Below are 23,127 nucleotides of genomic sequence, written 5' to 3' on the forward strand. Positions count from 1 at the left end.
TTCTCATATGTTCCCTGTGTTCACCTTTCTTTGATGGTAGCACCAAGGAGAACTATGGGGAGAGGAGGGTATGGCAATTATTGTTCTAACTGACTAGCACTTTTCCATATTCTCCAGTTTCTCTCCCTTCACTAGCTCTCCAGCCACCTTCAATTCTCTTTGGCACCAAGCAAGATTCCAATCCATTTTCATGGCTCCCTGAGGAGTGTCTGTTTTATTACATGACACTAGTCCCATGGCTGCCCAGTCTGGGCACTTGAATCAAGTTGGCCATTGAGTCCTTTCTACAGAGTTTCTGTATTTAAGATCAGAGAGTAATTCAGTTATCCCTCTTCTGGGTAGCTGGCTTTGTTAAAATGTGACGCTTTGGAGTCACTGGTGATAGTAGTGAGAGGAAAGAATGAAGTCATGCTGCAGGTAAGAGTAGAGACAGGGGACATGCAGATGAAAGGCTAATCCTATGGCTCAAGTTCAGTTGTTTCTAAGGCCCAGGGGGATTCCTGGCCTTTATTTCCTGAGAGAGTGATGATGATAAGTCACATGTACATCATGCTCCAAGCACTAGAAGTAATTTATTTGAGCCTTATAAAAACCCTATGAGGAAGATGATGTTACCATCCCCATTTTACAGATGAAGAAATTAAGGCACGGGGAGATTGGATAGCTTTTTAAAATTTTTTATTGGAGTATATTTGCTTTGCAATGTTGTGTTAGTTTCTGCTGTACACCAGTGAATCAGCTATATGTATAACTATGCATGTCGTTTTCAGATTTCCTTCCCATTCACGTCACCACAGAGCATTAAGTAGAGTTCCCTGAGCTATATAGTAGTTTTTCATTAGTTATCTATTTTATATATAGTATCAATAATGTATATATGTCCATCTCAGTCTTCCAATTCATCCCATCCTCCCTTCCCTCCCTTTGTGTCCATATGCTTGTTCTCTATGTCTATTTCTACTTTGCAAATAAGACCATCTATACCATTTTTCTAGATTCTACATATATGTGTTAATATATGATATTTGTTTTTAGGAGATTCAATAGCTTGCCCAAGATCATGAAGTTAGGACTTGTACCCTTGCAGTCAGATTCCATGCTCTTGATGTTATAACATAAATCCTTGTAGCATTTCTCTGAATTTCCTTTGCCTAAGCCAGTTCAAGTGTCCTACAGTCGCCCCCAAGCAAGATAAAGAGGCTGATGGACACGATTACCTTTTTCTACAACCAACTTTAAAAGTTTAATTCTATCTGGCTCTCACTTTGCTGCCTCCCTTCTCCTTTTCTCTTTTCATTTTTTCCTTCCTTCTCTCTAGTTCACTTTGTACCTTTTGCAAGCTCATTTATTGACCATTTCCCCTATCTTCTTGATTATTCTCAGCAGCAGCAGGCAATAATATTGTCATTTTTCTATCTTTAAAAATCCTCTCTTGACTTGATTTTCCCCTTCAGCTTCAGCCCCATCTTTTCATTCTTTCCTAAACCCCCTTCAGTCAGGCTTTTGTACCCATGCCTACTGAAACTGCAAGGTCACCAGTGCCCTTCACATTGCTAGATCCAGTGGTCAGTTCTCATATTACTCGACTCCTCAGCAGTGTTTTGAAGCATCTACTCTTTCTTCATTCATATTCTTTCTTCACTTGGCTTCTAGGGTGCTACACTCTCTTGGTTTTCAATGCTCCTTTTCAGTATCACTTGCTGACTTTTTTTTTTTTTTTTTTATTCCTGACCTTTTAACCTTAGAGTTCTCTTGGGCTCTGTCATTCCATTGGCTATCTCATTTAATTTCAAGACTTTAAATGCCATCTAAAAGCTGGTGACAATTTCGATTGTATATCCTCATCTTGGACTTCTTCTGACCTTCAGGTTCCTTTGTCCAGCTGCCTTCTTGAGATTTCTACCTTAAAGAGAGAAAGGCATCTCAAAGTTAACACATCCAAATCTGATCTTCCTTCTCAAATCTACTCCTCCACAATCTCCCCCATTGAAGTAAATTCCAGTTGCTTACCCCAAGAAGCTTTATTCCTTATTCCTCTCTTTCCGTTATGTCCTATATTCATTTATTTTATATCTTCAAAATATACCTGGAATCTTTCCATTTCACATTACTCCCAGTTTAATACCATGGTTCAAAACTACCTTTGTTTCTCACTGGGATAACTGCAATAGCCTCCACCTGGTCTCCCTATTTCCTCACTTACCACTTATACTCTACTCTCCACTTAGCATCCAGAGTGAGCCTTTGAAAATGTTAGTTATGTTTCTCCTCTGCTCAAAATCCTGTGATGGTTCCATTTTTCACTCAGAATGAACTCCAAAGTCCGTGCAGTAGTCTATATTGGCCTACAGGATCTGGGCCCTGTTATCTTTCTCAGCTCAGCTTTCCTCTCACCTTCACTCCTGGTATTGTGTTCCTTGCTGCTCCTTGATTACTTCAGGTAAGCTCTTGCCTCAGGATCCTTGCACTTGCATACAAAAGTTATCAGATTATACAGTAACACAAGTTCTAAGTCTAAATTGTAGGGTTTCCATCATCAACCAGTAGTAGTCATCCACATAACTCATTTCCTTATCTTTAAAAAGTCTTTGCTTGAATGATGTTTTCTCAAGTGTTCATTCTATTTAAAATTTAATACTGCCACCATATTCCCTATTCTCTTTCTCTTCTTTACCTTTCCCCCTAGCACTTAGTATCTTCTTGTATACTATATAATTTACTTACTTCCTGCTATGGGCTGAATTGTATCCCTGAAAATTTGTATGTTGAAGCCCGAACACCCACGTGATAGTATTTGGTGATGAGGACTTTGGGAAGTAATTAGGTTTAGCTGAGGTCATGAGGGTGGGGTCCTCATGATGGATTAGTCTCCTTGCAAGAATAGACACCAAAGAGTCTGATTCTCCCCACCTTCTCTCCTGTTCTCCCATGTGGGGACACAGTCAGATGGTTGATATCTGCAAGCCAGGAAGAAACTTCTCACTGGGGAAATGAATCAATCAGCACCTCAGTCTTGCACTTTCCAACCTTCAGAACTGTGAGAAATAAATTTCTATTGGTTAAGCCACCCAGTCTATGGTATCTTATTCAATATTATGGCAATCTGACCTGACCAACCTGGGCTTCCCTGATAGCTCAGTTGGTAAGGAATCTGCTTGCAATGCAGGAGACCCCAGTTCGATTCCTGGGTTGGGAAGATCCACTGGAAAAGGAATAGGCTACCCATTCCAGTATTCTTGGGCTTCCTTTGTGGCTCAGCTGGTAAAGAATCCACCTGCAATGCGGGAGACCTGGGTTTGATCTCTGGGTTAGGAAGATCCCTTGGAGAAGGGAAAGGCTACCCACTCCAGTATTCTGGCCTGGAGAATTCCATGGACTGCATAGTCGATGGGATCGCAAAGAGTCAGACACAACTTAGTGACTTTCTCTCACGACCTAAGAGAAACCCCCTCACTAAACAAAACAAACTCAATAAGGTCAAGGAATATTCTCTGATTGTTTACTGTTGCATCATCCATGCCTGGAATAGTTGTGAGCATGTAGTAGACGCTCCATAAATATTTGCTGAGTAAATGAGTGAATGAATCAGATGTGGTCCTCGTACAGAGGATGACAAGTACATGGTCATACTACAAGGTAGACAGTGCTTAAGTCTTACTTTGGAGGTGAAGATAAAGGGTTATTGGGAGCTCAAAGAAGGGAGAAGTCATTCATCTATGGGAAGGGAGTGAGAGCAATCCAGGAGGGCTTAATGGAGGAGATAGCATTTGAGCCAGGACTTGAAGAATGGGTAGTATTTGGGTTTATGGATGTAGAAGGAAGCACATGGAGTTTAGTTAGGCTTACATAGGGTGTGTGAAGTGTGGTGGAAGTGAGAAAAATTAGAAATGAGGTCTTTGGCTAAAATATGAAGATCTCTGAATGCCAGGTTAAAGTTTTTGCCTTTTTTTAGGTATGACATGAAATTGAGTGGATATGAAGGTTACAGAATTGGGTGTAAAAATTTGAGTCATAAATTAGTGATTTTGTCTGTTTTAACTTTCAGGTCTTTACTCAATTGTTTCTTATTTTAAGTTATTTATAGGCTTAAACATATGGTTCCTAACCTACCACAGATAAGAAGAAAACAGGAAAAAAGGGAGGAGACGTTTAATCTGAAAATAGGTACACCCAGGGAGAGAAGGGCTAGATGGTTGCTACAAGGTTGAAGATGGAAACCCTACAATTTATACTTAGAACCTCTGTTATACTGTACAATCTGATAACTTTTTTTGCTTCCACATTTAAATATTCTTTTAATAACTTCTTTCTGATTACAAAAATAATGCATATTCAACATAAGACATTTGGAAAACAGAACACCACAGAAAAATTCCCTCTGTGTCTACCATCTGGAAACAGCCATTGCTAACTGTGTGGCATCAGTCATGCTCTTTAAGGTCATGCTCTTTCTGCCAAGGTAACATGACAATAAAAATGTGATAAAGAAAAGATACCTGGATAAAGGTAAGAAAATGATAACGGTGTAGAAAGGGACAAAGAGAAAATAAAAGCCTCTTTCCCTTTACCCTCATCTGTTTCCATAAAGGTAACCATAGCTGTATTTTCAGTTTCATTAACCAATAATTGTATTGTGTACTTGCTATGTATTTGAGATTTGAGGTACTGAGAGCTTAAAGATGCAGTCTTTACCTTCTAGGACCTCACAGTCTTTCTAAAGGGAGAACATAAATGAGCTGTGAAGAACTGCAGAGTTCAGAAGCGGGGGCCATCACTGCAGGCTGGTAAGGTCAGGAAAAGTTTCCTGAACGAGAAATGCCTTGATTGGAGTTTGGAGCTTGGACAGGTTTCAGTCAGAGACAGGTGAGTGGCGCAGGGATATATGGATCTCTCAGAAGAGCTATCTAGGTTGGATAATGAAAGGGGCCCTTGAGATAACAGATAGAAGTGGAGCCTGGCTGAAACTGAGGCTTCATGGGGCAGGGAAGCAGTTGGAGAAAAGACTGAAGAATAGGGGCTGGGGCAGTTATAAGAGTACTGAAAGACCTAGGAGGTATGTGATGATGACTCAGAACATCACTGAGAGTAGACAGGATGTGTTTGACAGACACTGAAGTGGTGCAATTATTAGGAATTGGTGATTGGATAGATATCTTTGGGTAAATAGGAATAGGGAATACAAGCATGACATCCCTGTTTTTGAACATGGGCAACCAGGAAAATGGTGATAACATTCCCTGAAACAGAGAAGTCAGGAGGGAAAGTGTTTGAGGATGTAGTGTGGTGGTCAGAAGTGGAGAAATGAATTTGACTAGCCATATTGTTGAGCCTTTCCTTGAACGTGGGGACTGCCGTCAGTTTCCTTAGCATTACCCACTGAACCTAGAAATGAGCTCTGCATACAATGGGTGCTAAATGAATGTTATTGGTGAAGAAAGAAGTAGAAGCTGGGAGAGCTGAAAACCTTCCCAGTTTGCCTAGGACATCTCCATGGATGTACTTCCAATTGGTAGAAATTGGTAGGTAAGATGATGCCTAGAGATTTCCATAAGTCTGAGTGGAAAGGGGATGAGAATCCAGAGTACCCTCTGAATTTAATGTCTGAGAGGAGGACTAGAGTTTGCCATCCCAGGTGTCTATTATTTGGTTGGTCTTACTCTCCTCTTTTGCTTCAGCTTCCTTTTGAACTCTGATGACCAAGGCCTAGGTATTGCTCCAATTCTCTCATTTCATAATTGCTGGAAGAATTCAGCCAGATAATGCTGCAAGCTAGTTTACCACTTTGCAGTGACTACTTCAACCCTACAACTAGGCAACCTAAGGTTTCTAGGAGCAGATAAAACCCTTATGCACTCTGTCACTGTTTAGTTTTCATTGCCAATGTAATTCTACCAAGTTAATGAATAGCTGGGTTGGAGTCGGGGAAGGGAAGAGACACAGAATGAATGAAGAGAAACTGTCATTTATGGGCAGATTCTGTTCTGCTTCTTAGCAAGACATTGGGTACATGGTGAACTATTGAGGGTAGTTGTCATCATCACCGTCATCATCAAAGTACTTTTACGAAGTGCCTAGTTTCAGGGGTTCTTAGCTAGGCCTACACAGAGAAATACACAGCTCTGGAATTTCACTTTTAGACCATGCATGGTCTAAGACCAGATACTGATGTGAACATGTGCAAGATGGATTTAAATCCTCAATATGGTTTATTGTCACCACCTCTTCTATAGGTTCCTGATTATTTCTGGAGTGAAATCTATAAAGCAGATATGTCCTGTATGTTCAATGATATTATCAGCTCTTTGAAGGCAAAGAACCCAACCTTACAATTCTGTCTACAGACTTGCTGTACAGAACATATATAGATGCTCAGTATGGATTCATAAATCAACCAGACCTGATGGGTAGACAGAGTACATTTCAAACCATTAATATTTAACTCCTTTGAACCTCAGTTTCTTCTATAAAATGGAGAGAATAATTGTATCACAGACATCACAGGGCTGTTGTGAGGATAGAAAGCCAATGCATATAAATTGATTAGCACACAATTTAGTATTGTCTGCTCAACCGTTAGCTATTAATTTAACAATATGAATTTCTACCTCCGTAGGAGACTGTGGAAAAGGGGTAGCAGCTTTTCACACAAATCTGGGTATGCAATTCAGCCTACGGCGGTATACTTGTCAGTTGCCTCTGCATTGGGATTTGAGAGAGAAAAAAAAAGATTCACCCTCTCAGATATCTTCTTTATTTTTCTGCCGTCACTCTTGAACAAGGATGCTTTGTTGGGGGTGCACGTGTGAGTTACAGACTGGGAGTGAAGGATGGAGGTGGAATTTGACTGGGACGAAGGCTACGACTTAAGTCGCCGTATCAGGCACTTTTTCAGTCTTAATTCAGCAAACATTTGTAGTTAACCTAATCAATGCCAGGTGTCGTCCAGGAGCTAGGAGTCCTGGAACAGACCAGGCTCACACCCTTCCCCAATTTTTCAAAGGAACGTACGAATGGACCAGAGAAAAACTCTCTGATTAAAGAGACGTGTACCCCAATGTTCATCGCAGCGCTGTTTATAATAGCCAGGACATGGAAGCAACCTAGATGTCCATCAGCAGATGAATGGATAAGAAAGCTGTGGTACATATACACAATGGAGTATTACTCAGCCATTAAAAAGAATACATTTGAATTAGTTCTAATGAGGTGGATGAAACTGGAGCCTATTATACAGAGTGAAGTAAGCCAGAAAGAAAAACACCAATACAGTATACTAATGCATATATATGGAATTTAGAAAGATGGTAACAATAACCCTGTGTACGAGACAGCAAAAGAGACACTGATGTATAGAACAGTCTTATGGACTCTGTGGGAGAGGGAGAGGGTGGGAAGATTTGGGAGAATGGCATTGAAACATGTAAAATATCATGTATGAAACGAGTTGCCAGTCCAGGTTCGATGCACGATACTGGATGCTTGGGGCTGGTGCACTGGGACGACCCAGAGGGATGGTATGGGGAGGGAGGAGGGAGGAGGGTTCAGGATGGGGAACACATGTATACCTGTGGCGGATTCATTTTGATATTTGGCAAAACTAATACAATTATGTAAAGTTTAAAAATAAAATTAAAAAAATAAAAAATAAAGAGCGAGTTCCGCCGAACAAGGACAGCCTCTTCTAGCTCTAGTGCTCAGGCGCTAGGCTCCCGGCGCGCCAGCGCTCTTCCGGGGCGGCACAAGCTCCGCGGCAACCAATGGGCGCGAGGCGCCGGGACCGCGCATGCATCTTGTGGCTTCTCCGGGAAGTTGCTTCCTAGGTTCTGAGCCCCAACCGGCGGAGATGAAGTAAGGCCTCAACTCTCCTTCGAGGAGGGGTCGGGGGAACTGGTGCCCGGGGGCAGCCCACTGGGGCTGAGGTGGTAGAGCATCTGCGGGGCTGACGGGCGGGAGAGGCGGGGAGTCTAGAAAATTAGTCGGTTTTGTTCTGTTTTACCTCAGGCCGGGGCGCGCTTACATGTCCGCTTTTCCTTCCGGTTTAGCCCTTTAACTAAAGTGAAGCTGATTAATGAGCTGAATGATCGTGAGGTCCAACTGGGAGTGGCGGAGAAGGTGTCTTGGCACAACGAGTACAAGGACAGCGCTTGGATCTTCCTGGGTGAGGCCCACGTTTTCCTCTCGTAGGGCTCCTCCTTCTCTCCTGCCCTGCTTCCTAACATTTCAGCGTTCCCGCCTTTCATTCCTCCCGACATTCACCACCCACATTTATTCCCTTCCGCTGTCTCTCTGTAAATACGTTTTCCTTGTCTGTTTTCTCCCCATTTCTAGTTTGCTCTCTCTGCCAAGTCAGTGCTCATAATAGGTACTGCCAGCCGTTCACTGTGCTGAGAATCGTGCCACTTGATTTCTCAGAGACAGTTATTATCATCCCCCTGTCCCTCCCCATTTATACAACTAAAGAAACAGGTGCAGAGAAGTTAATGACTTAAGGTCACATAGCTTAGGAAGTGGAACACCCAGAACTATGGCACTCTAGAACTCATGGTCTTAGTCCCTATCTCATATTACTGCCAACTCCCTCCCCTCCTCATTCTCCTTCCCTCAGAGTTTATTTTCCTCATCTAATTATCTCCTGCCTTCTATCCTCGGCCGTATCACAATCTCTATTCACTTTGTGTCATATGCGGTAATTTGACAATTTATTCAAAGAGGTTATTGCACCAGACATTGTGTTAAGCATTTTATTTTCATTTATTTAACTATTATAACAATTCTGTGAAGTTAGAACTGTAATATCCCCATTCTGTTCATGAGGAAGGAAACATTTGCAGGGAAATTTATTTCCTATGAAATGTTTAACAATTGACTTTATAATCCTTAGTCTTTGTGAGGTGGGGTTAATATTTGCATATTTAAACTGATTTTGGACCTTAGCTGTGAATTTGCAGATAGAGAGCACATGAGTTCAAGATATGTTTTTGGAAGCCAAGTTTTGTGCTGGAAACTATCTGCTTTGTCCAGAAGATTTTGGGTGTGAGGGGGGTTAGTTTGGTTAGGGGTGACCCCAGCTTTTCCACTCAAAGTTAATCACTCCTTTTTCTGTATTACTGCTGCATTTTCTTTGTGCTTCTGTCATTGCATTAGACTAGGTTCTTTGAGGGAAGGCCCTGTTGCTTATTCTGATTTGCATCCCAGTGCCTGGCCTAGTGCATGCATCGTACATAGTAGACACTCGTTAAGTGTTTGCTGAACTGAAATGTGTTTTTCTTTTCGAGGGGGACTTCCTTATGAACTGACTGAAGGGGACATCATTTGTGTGTTCTCACAGTAAGTCATCTTTTTTTTCTTCTTTTCAGTAAGTCACTTTTTTATTTCTTACCTTCTAGGTCATCAGAGTAGTTTGCTTCTGTAATGTATTTTATGGCATTACAAAAGCCCATTTATTTTAACTCTAGACTAACTGGCCTCCCACATGGGGAGGCCTGAAGCTTCTGTTCTGGTCTAGATCAGTCCCAGGACATGGTTCTGGATCTCTCCAATGTGCCAAATCCAAGAAGTTGGTTGATATAGGAGCCTGTCTTGGAGATTCTGGTCTATTTTTATTGTCTTTTCACTGAAGCCTACACTGGAACAGACTGGAACTCCTAGGAAGGTACTCTGTTGGCCCATCTCCTCGGGCTCCTGTAAACTAGGGGTAACTCATGATCATGGGGCCATTCTGGGCCCACACCTGTGTGGCACTGTAGGATTAGGGCAAAGCACAGAGAAACTGGGAAAAAAGCAAAAGTTTTAGGCAGTAGTTTTTTTTTTGTTTTTGTTTCTAGTTGAGTGTAAGGTTAGTGAGCAGAGCCAGTCTCTTTAACTGGAGACTGAGAATCACAGGCTGATGAGGGATAAGAATGAATAGGAGAATCTTATATTCTTCATTCTGCTATGGGATGATGGCAGCAGCACTAGTAGTGGCAGCTGGTAGGAGAGGGTTTGGGTACAACTGCAAAGCTACACAGAGTAGTTAGTCCATAGGTGCCAGAAGGCCTTGGCAGCTCAGAGCAGCAGAGAGCCATGACCCCTGGACTGTGGAGTCCTCAGGCAGAGAACCATGACAAAAGAGGTTGGGCAAGCAGACAGTGGCTAGCACACCCTGGCAGAGGCATTGCCATGGCAGGGAGTGGTTGGACCATCCAGTGGGCAGAGGTCCCTGGCTGATTGGTTGGGCCATATATAGGACAGAAGGCCATGGGAAAGAAATTGGGCAAGAAAAAGGCCATGGTAGAGGGCCCTGACAGGGCATGAGACTGCTTTTTCCAACTCTTGGGTATTGGGAAGTTCACAGTAGGTACAGCCTGTAACTTCCACACCTTTGTGGTAGCTCTGCCTCGTCCAGTCTTCCACCTGGGAGCTGTTTTTGTCTTATTTGCATTGAGTGATGATCACTAGTGTGTGTGTTTATTCCAGTTCTCTGTTTTGGCTCCACACATTGCTCTCCATGAAGATTGCCTATGTCACTGATAACAGTGGCTTTCAAAAAATATTTTTTCTGATCATCAGAGTAATGTATAGTTGTTGTAGAACATTTGGGAAAAAGAAAAAAGTACGAAGAATAAAATAAGAATGTTCTTTAAGGAAAAAATGTTAACATCTTTATGTATTTATTGTCTTCTTTTCAATGTTGGGCATTATTTCCAATATTTTGCTGTTATGAATTATACTGCAGTGTACATTGTGATATATACATCTTTGTATGCCTCCCTGATGGTTTCCTTCATGAAATTAATTTTTCAGTTCAGTTCATTCGCTCAGTTGTGTCCGACTCTTTGCGACCCCATGAATTGCAGTACGCCAGGCCTCCCTGTCCATCACCAACTCCCGGAGTTCACTCAAACTCACGTCCATCGAGTCAGTGATGCCATCCAGCCATCTCATCCTCTGTCGTCCCCTTTTCCTCCTGCCCCCAATCCCTCCCAGCATCAGAGTCTTTTCCAATGAGTCAACTCTTCGCATGAGGTGGCCAAAGTACTGGAGTTTCAGCTTTAGCATCATTCCTTCCAAAGAACACCCAGGACTGATCTCCTTTAGAATGGACTGGTTGGATCTCCTTGCAGTTCAAGGGACTCTCAAGAGCCTTCTCCAACACGACAGTTCAAAAGTAAACATTGTCAAATTACTCTCTGAAAAGGTTGTATTGGTTTTCACTCTGACTGGAATGCTCATTTTCCTGAATCCTAATCAGTAATGGTTATTTTAAGAAAATATTGCCATATGACTTCTCATTATTATTTGACTTTGCCTTTATTTCATCATCAGGGAGGTTGAACATCTCTTCATAGATTTATAGGCCCTTATTCTTTTTCTTTCTAAATTGTCTATTAAGATCATTTGCCTATTTTTTCCCTGTTAGTGTGTTCCTCATTTTCTTACTGATTTTACAAGAGCCCTTCATGTATTAAGCGTATTAACTTATTGCTTTTAACACTTTAACATGTATTGTATTGCTGTGGACTTATCTTTTTAATTTGGTGTGTTATACTGCATTGCCATTATTATTATTTCTTGATGCTCAAACTGTCCCAGTTTGGTCTGTAGTTATCCTGTCAAGCCAGCTCCTGTATTCTTTTTTCTTTTACTTTTTATTTTGAAATACTTGAAATAATTTCTGGATTAAAACAGGAAAGTTATGAAATAGAATGAAGGATACCTATATCCCTTTTACTCAGAGTCCCCAGATGTTAGCATTTTATCACATTTGCTTTATTATTTCTTTCCACCTATATGCATATTATTATATATTTTTTTTTTTCTGAACCACTTGGGGGTAAATTGCAGACATGATGCACATTTACCCCTAAGTTCTTCAGTGTGTATTTCCCAAAATACTGGGACATTTAACTTCAGGATAGTGATCAAATTCAGGAAATCAACACTGTTACACTGTTATCTAATCCATAGACTTTATTTGACTTCCAGTTGTCCTGATAATGTCCTTTATAGCAAAAGGAAAAAAAAAATGGCTTTCTAGCCTTAATCTGTGATGTAAATTGCAGACGTTTTCTCATAGTTTGTCATTTGACTTTGTTTATTGTGATTTTTTTTCTTTGCAAAATTATTATTTTTAAATTTTTATGCGTTCATTTATTCATATGTTTAAATGATCTTATGGTAACATTGACTTTTTAGGGGATGTACAGTCCTATGAGATTTTTTTAATACTTGAATAGATTTGTGTAATCACCCTCACAATTAGGATGAAAGACAATTCTATCATCCCCCAAACTCCCTCATGCTGTCCCTGTATAGTCTGTCCTCTAATTGCTGGAGAAGGAAATGGCACCCTACTCCAGGACTCTTGCCTGGAGAATCCCATGGATGGAGGAGCCTGGTAGGCTGCAGTCCATGGGGTCGCTGAGAGTCAGATACGACTGAGCGATTTCACTTTCACTTTTTGCTTTCATGCATTGGAGAAGGAAATGGCAACCCACTCCAGTGTTCTTGCCTGGAGAATCCCAGGAATGGTGGAGCCTGGTGGGCTGCCGTCTATGGGGTCACACAGAGTTGGACATGACTGAAGCAACTTAGCAGCAGCAGTGGTCAAATTTATCAGTCTTTTATTGCTTCTGGATTTGAGTCATAATTAGAAAGTATTTCTCCCCACCCATCCACGTTCTCTTCTAATACTTGTATGGTTTCAATTTTATGCATTGAAGTCTCTGATCCATTTAGAGTTATTCTGATGTGTAGTGTGAGATATGGACCCAATTTCATATTTTTTCAAATGGCTATCTAGTTGTCCCAACAGCATTTATTTAAAACTCCATATTTTCCCCCAGCAAATTGGAGTGTCACCCTTATACAGAAGTATTAACTTGGGAGGTGATTTTGATATCTTTATAATGTTGAGTCATCTTATGCAAGAAGAAGAAATGTCTTTATTGCAACTGTGTTTGTGTCTTTCAGTAGGTTTTAAGAGTTTTCTTTGCATAGACCTTGTACATTGCTTGTTGTTAAATTTATTTCTAAGTATTTTACCTTTTTGTTGTTGCTGTTACAAATGGGGCTCCTCTTTCCTTATATCTTATGATTATTGTTTGTAAGAGGGTGGTTTATTTTTGTTGTCTTTATATCCTGTTATCCTACAGATTTGTTATATTGTTTGTTTTTATCATTGTTTATCATTGCTTCTCTTGGGTTTTCTATATATATCATCATATATAATCTTCATACAGAGATAGCTTTACTTTTTCATTTTTTAATTAATTTTTAAAATTAAGAGTATAGTTGATTTACAGTGTTGTATTAGTTTCTACTGTGCAACAAAATGAGTCAGTTATACATACACATATATTTACTCTTTTTTTGTATCTGTTTTCTCCTGTCTAATTGCATGGGCCAATACCTACAATATTAAATAGTGTTAAATAGCTAAATACCATAGTTGAATCATTTCTAGTGTTTTCTTTTAAGTAAGATGCTAGATTTTGGGCTGCAGTATATGTATGTGATCATGCTATAACATTTCCATCAGTTACTGTTGTATTTTTCTGACTGTAGTTTTAAATCTATGAAGCTTTAACTTTTCTGGAATAATTTTTATATAGTGAGTAAGGTAGAATTTTTTTCTATTTTCTTTTTCATTAAATTATGTCTTTATTAACTTCCACCTACCTTCCTTAGATTTACTCTCCCCCCCAGCTCCCCAGTGGCTTGTGGGATCTTAGTTCCCTGACCAGGGTTTGAACCTGGACCCTGGCAGTGAAAGCACCAAGTCCTGACCACTGTGACTGCCAGGGAATTCCCCTTTCCTTTTAAACAATAAAATTCTTTAATGTTACAGATTTTCCTGAGTGTGGTTTTAGCCACATCCTGTAAGTTTTGGTGGGGTTCCCTAGTAGCTCAGACAGTAAAACATCTGCCTGCAATGCAGGAGACCTGAGTTCGATCCCTGGTTCAGGAAGATCCCCTGGAGAAGGAAATGGCAACCCACTCCAGTATTCTTGCCTGGATAATTCCATGGACAGAGGAGCCTGGCGGACTATAGTGCACGGGGTCACAAAGAGTCGGACAAGACTGAGTGACTAACACACACAGACACTAAGTTTTGGTATATATTCCCATTTTTGTTGTTTTCTAAATAGTCTACCATGATTATTTTATTTCACTTTCTCTTTCATCCAGTAGTTAGCCTGGAGAATAGGTTTCAAGTTCTAGTTAGGGCATTTTTTGTTTTGAAATTATTGTTCCCAGCTGTTTCACATTATGATTGGAAAACATGGTCTGTGCTGTTTTTGGAGATGATTGAGGTTTACTTTGAGATCTAGTCTACAGTCAGTTTTTTTTTTTTAATTTATTTATTTTAATTAGGGGCTAATTACTTTACAGTATTGTATTGGTTTTGCCATATATCAACATGAATCCTCCATGGGTGTACACGTGTTCCCAATCCTGAACCCCCCCTCCCACCTCCCTCCCCATACCATCCCTCTGGGTCATCCCAGTGCACCAGCCCCAAGCATCCTATATCGTGCATCAAACCTGGACTGGTGATTTCGTTTCTTACATGTATTATACATGTTTCAATGCCTTTCTCCCAACTCATCCCCCGCCCCCACCCCCACAGAGTCCAAAAGACTGTTCTACACATCTGTGTCTCTTTTGCTGTCTCGCATACAGGGTTATCATTACTATTAATATGTGTTTCATGGATTCTTGAGAAGAAACTTTTTGTACAATCAAATATATCTGTATATCTACTAGTCTGATGTTAATATTTTTAACAATGTATTTGTTATATTATTAAGTATATGTTTGTTTGTAGTTATATAATTTTATATTAATTCCTCTGACTTATTTTTCTCAATTTTATGTGTTGTGAACTCAAAGTGGTGTGTTAAAATCTCTAATAACTTTCACTCTTATTTGCTCTGTATTTTTAATTAAAATTTTGGATGTGTTGATTTATGTATAAAATTTCATGACTTATGTATTAGGACCTTTTTCTGTGGAAAAGAGCCCTCTTAGTCACATTTAAATGTTTATTTTTGGTTGGCCTTGAATTCATCTTTGATCTTAATACTACCACCCATTTTTTAAATTAGGTGTTCTTGATATATCTTTTTCTAACTTTTAATTTTTAACCTTTCTTTGTCATCTTGTTCTCAGTGTGTCTCCTGTACAGATTATATTATTTGAATTTTGTTTTGTCATCCAATCTGAAAGTTTTTACATTTTAAATCAATAGTGTCTTACTCTTTTATAAATTAAATAGATATGGAGAGATTGTTAACATTAATCTGGTACGGGACAAGAAGACTGGGAAATCCAAAGGATTCTGTTTCCTCTGCTATGAAGACCAGAGGAGCACAGTTCTGGCTGTTGACAATTTTAATGGAATAAAGGTGAGTGTGCTTACTGAGCAGAACGTTTCCATTGTGTAGGATCTCAGTTTCATTTCCCAGCTGATGACTACAGGCTCAAGGGCAGTACTGGTCAGCTGGGTTGCAGAGGTGTGGGGCCATACTGACTGGAAAATGACCCCAGGAAATAGTTCTGTTGGCTCATGACCCTGTCAACATGTGTTTCTTTTCCCCATCTCTTTGCAAGCTATGTCCTCAGGAGCATAGGTACCATGACCCCCCACTCCCCTTCATCTTGCACCCAACCAGGCATCTGTTTTTCACCTTTTCTTCCTCACACTCCACTCTCATTTCTGCTATATTGGAGAGCAAAGAGACTAGCAAACACTGCTGTTTAATCCTGTCCTGTATCAGGGAATTTGGGGTTCTATCATGGTTTCATGGCTGAGGACCTAGCCATGTATGTCTCTCATATGTCTCCATTGACTTAGCAGTACTGGGCCCTGAAAATTCTCTAGTTAAAATCTGATGACAAATTCTATGAAAGTAACTCATTCTGAAGTTTTCTGTCCTCTATTCTCTCTCCTCCACCCTTGTAAGTGAGACAGGGTGAGTGATGACATGAGAGTGAGAGATGAAAAGGGGATGGGGCAAGTCAGGGTTATTTATGCTCCACATGCTCCCTGTGCTCATTTAGGAAAAGCACTGCCATTGAATGAGCACTGTCACAGGTTGGAGGGGTGACTCTTGACTTGGATAATTTGTCACTGATTGCACCAGCAGTGAAAGGGAGTCACCATAAAAGGTGACTTTATTCCACCTTTTATGGTGGAATGGCATAGGTGAAAGTACTCAGGCTTAGGGGTAAGAGTAAAAACTTGCTCTTGAATGGAACAGTAAAAGCTAGACATTTCACATTTCTGATGGCATTGCCTATAGAATAAGTCTGTATCTGCCTGAATGTTTTTGTTTTAAGTGAGGGTTTAATTTTTTGTTGTTCGCCTGGAGAGTTGTGATTCGCACTGATAGTATCAGCATGAGTCAGTGGTTCCAGTATGGTGGGGGTGGAGCAAGGAGTGAGGGCTTAAGAGAAAAGAAAGTAGTCCCTTTCTAGATTCTTTATCCCCTCCCAGCTATTGTTCTGCTTTGGCCTCATCCAGTTGTGTTGAGAAAGCAGCTGTAGCATTGAGCTGAATTAGGAATTCCCTTTAGCTTCCAGGCTTTTTAATAGTGTGTTTCACTGTAAATTAATGTTACAGGTGGAAGGTAATTCATGTTTGTGCATCTAAACTCGTGCAGTTTTCCATGCTGCTTATGCTTTGGGGCGGTACTTCGCAGGGTCTTTGCACTTCATGGCACACTAATAACATGGAGATATTTATATAGAACTCTGGGATAAACTGTTGAGGCTCCCAGGATCTCCAGCTGCCCCAGGCTCTACCTGACTGCCCCCAGGGTTGAGCGAATGTGTAGGGATGTGTGCTGTGACACATCAGTTGAGCAGGTCTGCTTTTGAGATTTTCTGAGAAACAGAATTAGCAAGAGGGTAATGGGAATGGTTCAAACCATGGATTTCTGCAGCTAGGTTTAAATAGATAGAAGGCTGTGTTTGGTAGCAAATAGTTAGCTATCTGCTAAAGCATTGCCTGTCTGTCTTAGATCAAAGGAAGAACTATCCGAGTGGATCATGTATCTAACTATCGACTTCCTGAGGACTCAGAAGAAATGGATGAGGTGACCAGAGAGCTGCAGGAGAGGGGCTGTGGGACTCATACTCCTCCACCAAGTTCATCTGAGGGCTCTGAAGATGACAAACCCACCAAAAAACACAAAAAAGGTAAATGGTTAAGGCCTATGAGAAGATTCTGGGTAGGCTTAATGTTTGCTCTTCTTAGCCTTCACTGAGAGTTGGTAGTCAGTTCTCAAGTGTGAAGGAAGCAGGTGTGGGGAACCTTACTTTAACTGGGAAAGAAGAAGTATCAGCAGAAGACTAAGGCTGTGGGCTAAATTCTGGCCACCAAAATGCATATGTTGAAGTCCTAACCCTCTGGTACCTAACAATGTGACTATTTGGAGGTAGGGTCTTTAGAGAGAGAATTAAGAACTGGAGTTGCCTTATACAGCAACCTGATATATTAAGGGTGACAGACATCCAGCTTAGATTCTTGGAGGCACTTTTCTAGAAGTAGAGACCGTGAGTGTTTCGCGCTGCTGCCAAGCATGCTTTCCTTTTGGATATCCTCCATCTTTTCCATCTTCTTTTTCTTATTGGTCGTGCCCCTCTTTTCCTCCAGACAAAAAGGAAAAAAAGAAAAAAAAGAAAGACAAAGAGAAGACTGGCCAGGAGGTACAGGCAGAGCAGCCAGCCTCCTCTTCATTGCCCAGAAGCAAGATGATAAAGGAAAAGGATGACCCTGGCTCCAAAAATCACAGTGGCAAGCACTCAGAGAAGGCAGAGAAGGGTCAGAAGTCAGAGTCCAGGGAGGTGCGGAAGTCCCACCCCAGTTCCCCTGAGGTCAGGATGACCTGCCATGGTGGAACTGAGGACCAAGAGAGGGAGCCGAGAAAGGAGAAATCCAAGCACGAACACAAGTCATCAAGCAGGAGGGAAGAGAGAGAAGACAGGCACAGGGAGAGAGACAGGGGTCGAAGCTCAGACATACATTCCAGACGGCATGACAGGCGCTCTGAGGGGCGTAGTCACAGGAGTAGAAGTAGGAGCCGAGATAAATCCCATCGGCACAAAAGGTCCCGGCACTCCCGGGACCCGGAGTCCTCTAATCCCAGGGAGCGCAGGCATCACTGATGCCACAGCCTGTTCAGCTATTCAGCACGGTAGAATTAAAAATGAGCTGTATTTTTCAAATACAATGAAATTCAGTTATTCTTTTACTATATTTACATGTAAAGTCTCTGAAAATGAATTATTTTGATCCCTTGAGTATAATAATCATCAAGAGAGCTGTAGTTTTTAACAGCTAAATCTCCTGGATTTTTGAGCAGAATCCATTGTCCCTGGGAATATACTTGGTACTTTTGCTGCTTACCAGAGCATGTACCTAAATCTGGGTTTATAAATATGGCCATTGAATTCATGACCCCAATTTATGATGAAATGGGCAGGAAGGGGAAAAACAGTTCTAGAATTCCAGTCTTTGTGCTACATGTTAAGAACCTTTCCAGTTGGCAGCTATAACCACTGAGCAGAGAAGTGTGGCTTAACTAGGTTCAGACAGGTTGCTATGAATGTGATAAGGATTCTTAACATCAGCCTGCTCCTTCCTTAATTTTGCCTATCTGCCCCCCATTTTTTGAAATTATAGACATCTTTTTTTTCAATTTTGCTGTTTTTGTTTTGGTTGATATGTCTACGTTTTTTTCCTTATAACTTATTTATTTATTTTATTGAGAAGAAATTCACATGGAATTAACCATTTAAAAAAATTATTTATTTTTTAATTTAAGGATAATTGCTTTACAGAATTCTGTTTTCTGTCAAACATCAGCATGAGTCAGCCATAGGTGTACATATGTCCTCTCCCTCTTGAGCCTCTCATCTCCCTCCCCATCCCAACCCTCTAGGCTGATACAGAGCCCCTGTTTGAGTTCTCTGAGACATAACAGTAAATTCCCATTGGCTATCTATTTTACATATGTTATTGGAAGTTTCCATGTTCCTCTCCGTACATCTCACCCTCTCCTCCCCTCTTGCTGTGTCCATAAGTCTGTTTTCTATGTTTCTCCATGTCTGCCTTGCAAATTCATCAGTACCATCTTTCTAGATTCTGTATATATGTGTTAGTATATGATATTTATCTTGAAATTAATCATTTTAAAGGGAACATTCAGTGCAGTTTGGTACATTGACAGTGTTATAAAACCACCAACCTTATCTAGTTCCAAAATATTTTCATCACCCCAAAATGAAACCCTGTATACCCATTAAGCAGCTCCTCCCCATCCCCTCCTCATCCCTGGAAACTACCAATCTGCTTTCAGTTCCTGTAGATTTACCTATTCTGGACATTTCATGTAAGTGGAATTGTACATGTGGCCTTTTGTGTTGGGTGCCTTTCACTTAGTGTAATATTTTTGAGGTGCATCCATATTGTATCAGTGAAAATATTACTCAGTCGTGTCCAACTCTTTGTGATCCCATGGACTGTAGCCTTCCAGGCTCCTCTGTCCATGGAATTCTCCAGGCAAGAATATTGGAGTGGGTAGCCATTCCCTTCTCCAGACACCTCATTCGTTTTTATGGATAATGTCCCATTGTATGGATATTCCATGTTTTGTTTGCCACTCCTGAATGGATAGACATGTGGGTATATGTCTATATGTCTTTTGGCTAGCCAGGTATACCATCCTGCTTCTGTGCTTAGTCTGCTTTTCGAGTAGCTAGTCTTAGTGAGGTGGGAACACTTTGTCAGCTCCATTGCATATCTGTCTGGTCTGCTGGGTAGTTCTTTCTCATTTTGAGATTCTTATTTATTTTATTCTACTTATTTATTTAATCAATCCTTTATGAATTTGATAGGAACAGTCAACAAAACCTTAATACCTCTGCCAAATTATTAAAATGGAATTTCTGACACTGTAAAACAGAGAACTAGAGCTTTAATAGTGAATGTGCTAAGTTAAAGTAACTGCTATGTTTGTATGGGTCCTAGATGAGATGTGCACCTAGCTTGGTGGTTGGGATGTCCATGAAGGAGAGTGGGGAGGGAGCTGGCGGAGATTGGGAAAGCTGTCAGACTATGACGTATGTCTAACTTCTGGAGAAGAAAGGGAGAGAAGGAAGGAAGTTACATAGGAAAAATAGAGTTCTAAGACTATTTCAGCAAGACCAGTGGTGAGCCCTTGATCAAGAGTCACCTGTCAGAGGAGTCACAGTAAATGAGCCTTGGTAAACAGGCATCCTTGCTGCTGGACCTCCATCAGCCATCGTGACCACTCTGCTCTTGTCCATCATGCCAGTTGTGTAGTAACTAAAGAAGGCCCCTGCACCTGGCTGAGTCATTGTGTCTGCCAGTGGTTCAGTGCCTCTTCCATAACAGATGTTTTCTGGTGGTGGTTAACATATGATGCAGAAATCTTCACACTTTGCATGCTCCCATGTGTCAGTCCACAGCCTTTGCATCAGATCGCCTTGTCTCTGATCTTCCAGCCCTTTTCCTTCCAGGCTCCCAATTGGACGGTCAAGCCATTGGCCACTTCCAGGAGTCTTATGTATTCAATAAATGGTCTCACTTTGGGCCACTTTTTCCACACCAAATCAAGTGCCCTGCTTGTTCTATCCACTGGAAAAATGTTCCTTCTCCCCTGTGAACATATCTGCTGTTATATAGATACTACCCATCTTCATTTTGTACTTAGATATTGAGTACTGGCCCATCTGTAAACCAGGCTCAAGCTGTTTCCTCCTTCAGCTGGTCATACAGGAATCCCCATAAGGCCATAGGTGCAGAGTTACCATAGAGCCTTCCACTGTCTGCATCATTCAGGTGTTTAACAGCAGCACTGATCTACTGCATCTCCATGGAATATGTAATGTATCAATTAGGGTGTTTTCAGAGAAACAGGGTATACATATATGTATGTATATGTATATATATAACTCTATGTATGCCATATATATCTTGCATACAGTATTCACATGTCTGGCTATTCTTGCCCCAGTGTACATACACCCAAATGAGTGGCTTTAGGTCCCTTCACTAGGTAGTGCTGGGAGAAGCATTGCATGGCATTGTCCGTCCTTCTAGGGACCCAGTTACCTCTTCCAGATCTGAGGATGGGCTAACGTCTGGAAATTGAGCAAGTAATTTGGACTTTTTATTGGGGAGAACCTCCCTCGGCCCCGTTTCTCCACTTTTGCCTTTTTCAGCTTGTATATCTTGAGTGATAACCCTTGGTGGCTCTCTGTATTGCTTCTAAGGACACCATGGTCCATTTGTGCCATTTCCAAGAGTCCATGTGGGTGAAGCCCGCTTGGCTGCCCTTCTGACCTTGAGGTTCGCTTTAGTATTTGTGTCTTCCTGGCTTCTGGTGGATAAGCACCGCTCAGTTCAGTTCAGTTACTCAGTCATGTCTGACTCTTTGCAACCCTGTGGACTGAAGCACACCAGGCTTCCCTGTCTATCACCAACTGGAGCTTGCTCAAACTCATGTCCATCGAGTCAGTGATGCCATCCAACCATCTCATCCTCTGCTGCCCTCTTCTCCTCCCACCATCAATCTTTCCCAGCATCAAGGGGCTTTTCTGATGAGTCAGCTCTTTGCATCAGGTGGCCACAGTATTGGAGCCTCAGCTTCAGCATCAGTCCTTCCAATACTATCCAGAATTGATTTCCTTTAGGATTGACTGGTTTGATCTCCTTGCAGTCCAAGGGACTCTCAAGAGTCTTCTCCACCACCACAGTTCAAAAGTATCAATTCTTCGGCACTTCCTAGGTTTTTATTACTGTGGGGCCCCAGCTCTGTGATGATCTCTTACTGCCATCCCTGGCCTGCAGAGGAGGCCACCTCTGAACCTAATGACACTGGTGCCCCTCTCACCAGTGTGTGCCTCGGTGAGTGGGATATCCTCTGGAGCCTGTATGAAATACTACCCTCTGGTGAGGTTTCTTACCTCATGTGATCTCCTCTCCAGGATACCTACTCCCCTTGGCCTCTTCATTCCTTCCTTGGTCCTTTGCCAGGACAGCTCAGGTGTTTCTACTTTGCTTAGTGGTGGCTAGCACTTTCTCCAGTCCTCTGTGAGCCACCTCAGTGGAAGCTGCTCACCCCCTACAGTTCTTGCCTGGGGGTTAAATTCTGTATGTATGTGTGTGCGTGTGCTCAGTCACGTCTGAGTCTGCAACCCTATAGACTGTAGCCAGCCAGGCTCCTCTGACAGTGGGCTCCTCCAGGCAAGAATACTGGAGTGGGTTGCTGTGCCCTCCTCCAGGGGATCTTCCCCATCCAGGGATTGAACCTGCATCTCCTATGTCTCCTGCATTGCAGCCAGATTCTTTTACCACTGAGCCACTTGGGAAGCCCTCTAAATCCTATATGCTGAGTTCTAAGTCTGAATTCTTGATTTTCTGATTCTTGATACAGCACCCTTGAAAACCAAACCCAGTGTTCCCATGGCTCCTGTCAGTACTTGCCAGTTAATTCTTGCAGCTTTTTGGTAGGCCTAGCACTTCCCTAGCCAGGTAATGCTGGAATTTAATCCTAGATAGCAGTTTGGTAACCAGGAAAGAGGCTGGACACAGCTCCTGGTGGGGGGAGGGGGGGAGCACTGCATGACTGGTGAGAGGAGCAGCCTCTAGCATCTTCAAGCACAGGGTGTGCAAGCCCTTGTTTGGAAAGAATGGCCCCCTTTGCATACTGAGAGCTGGGTGGGGGTGTCTCCAGAGCCATCACCTTCAGGAGAGTCTAACCAGATGTTTCTACCCCACGTTTCAGGGTCCCAAGGATTTTTCCAACCATATGAAGTCATGTGGCCCTGACTGCAGCAAAACTGACCTGCCATATGTTAAATATTGAGTATTTAATATCCCTGGAGTTCTGCAACTCTTACGGCTTCTTTATTGCTCTGCTGCATCCACTCCTCCACTGTAGGAACTGAGGGCCTCTTTGAAAGCTCGCTGGAGGCCCTCTGACTCTCACACATACTCCTTACTTATTAACAATCATCCATTTCTCATTACCCTGCTGCAGGGCATCAGTACACTTAACAGTATCCAGCCATTTCTACTGTCTTTGTAGGCCTTCCTTATTCCTCTATTTTCGA

At 41.7% G+C, this 23,127-nt stretch overlaps 1 protein-coding gene and 1 long non-coding RNA gene across 3 annotated transcripts; one reads left to right on the forward strand and one right to left on the reverse strand.

Annotated features, from left to right (window-relative positions):
• Positions 1-387: 387 nt before the first annotated feature.
• On the reverse strand, positions 388-2,718 carry LOC129640429 (uncharacterized). The gene is made up of 2 exons (XR_008708798.1): positions 2,395-2,718; positions 388-1,903 (listed from the first exon to the last, which is right to left on the reverse strand). It is a non-coding gene; the product is annotated as an uncharacterized LOC129640429 (long non-coding RNA).
• Positions 2,204-21,439, forward strand: LOC129640428 (RNA-binding motif protein, X-linked 2-like). 2 transcript variants are annotated; one of them, XM_055565783.1, is made up of 6 exons: positions 2,204-2,440; positions 8,043-8,158; positions 9,276-9,327; positions 15,260-15,389; positions 17,007-17,184; positions 17,642-21,439. In XM_055565783.1, the coding sequence occupies exons 1-6, from the start codon at positions 2,310-2,312 to the stop codon at positions 18,151-18,153; spliced, it is 1,119 nt and encodes a 372-aa protein (XP_055421758.1). In that variant the 5' UTR covers positions 2,204-2,309; the 3' UTR covers positions 18,154-21,439. The 2 variants fall into 2 exon arrangements, with proteins under 2 accessions (XP_055421758.1, XP_055421759.1); XM_055565784.1 differs by lacking the exon at positions 2,204-2,440 and adding an exon at positions 7,691-7,848.
• Positions 21,440-23,127: the final 1,688 nt, after the last annotated feature.

Source organism: Bubalus kerabau, chromosome X, assembly GCF_029407905.1.
Source record: "Bubalus kerabau isolate K-KA32 ecotype Philippines breed swamp buffalo chromosome X, PCC_UOA_SB_1v2, whole genome shotgun sequence".
Lineage (NCBI taxonomy): Eukaryota > Metazoa > Chordata > Mammalia > Artiodactyla > Bovidae > Bubalus > Bubalus kerabau.

Coding starts and splice junctions, on each gene's coding strand:
- LOC129640428 (XM_055565783.1), top strand. CDS start 2,310: ATGAACTCCAAAGTCCGTGCAGTAGTCTATATTGGCCTACAGGATCTG. Junction 15,390..17,006: donor ACAATTTTAATGGAATAAAG/GTGAGTGTGCTT, acceptor TGTCTGTCTTAG/ATCAAAGGAAGAACTATCCG. Junction 17,185..17,641: donor CACCAAAAAACACAAAAAAG/GTAAATGGTTAA, acceptor CTTTTCCTCCAG/ACAAAAAGGAAAAAAAGAAA.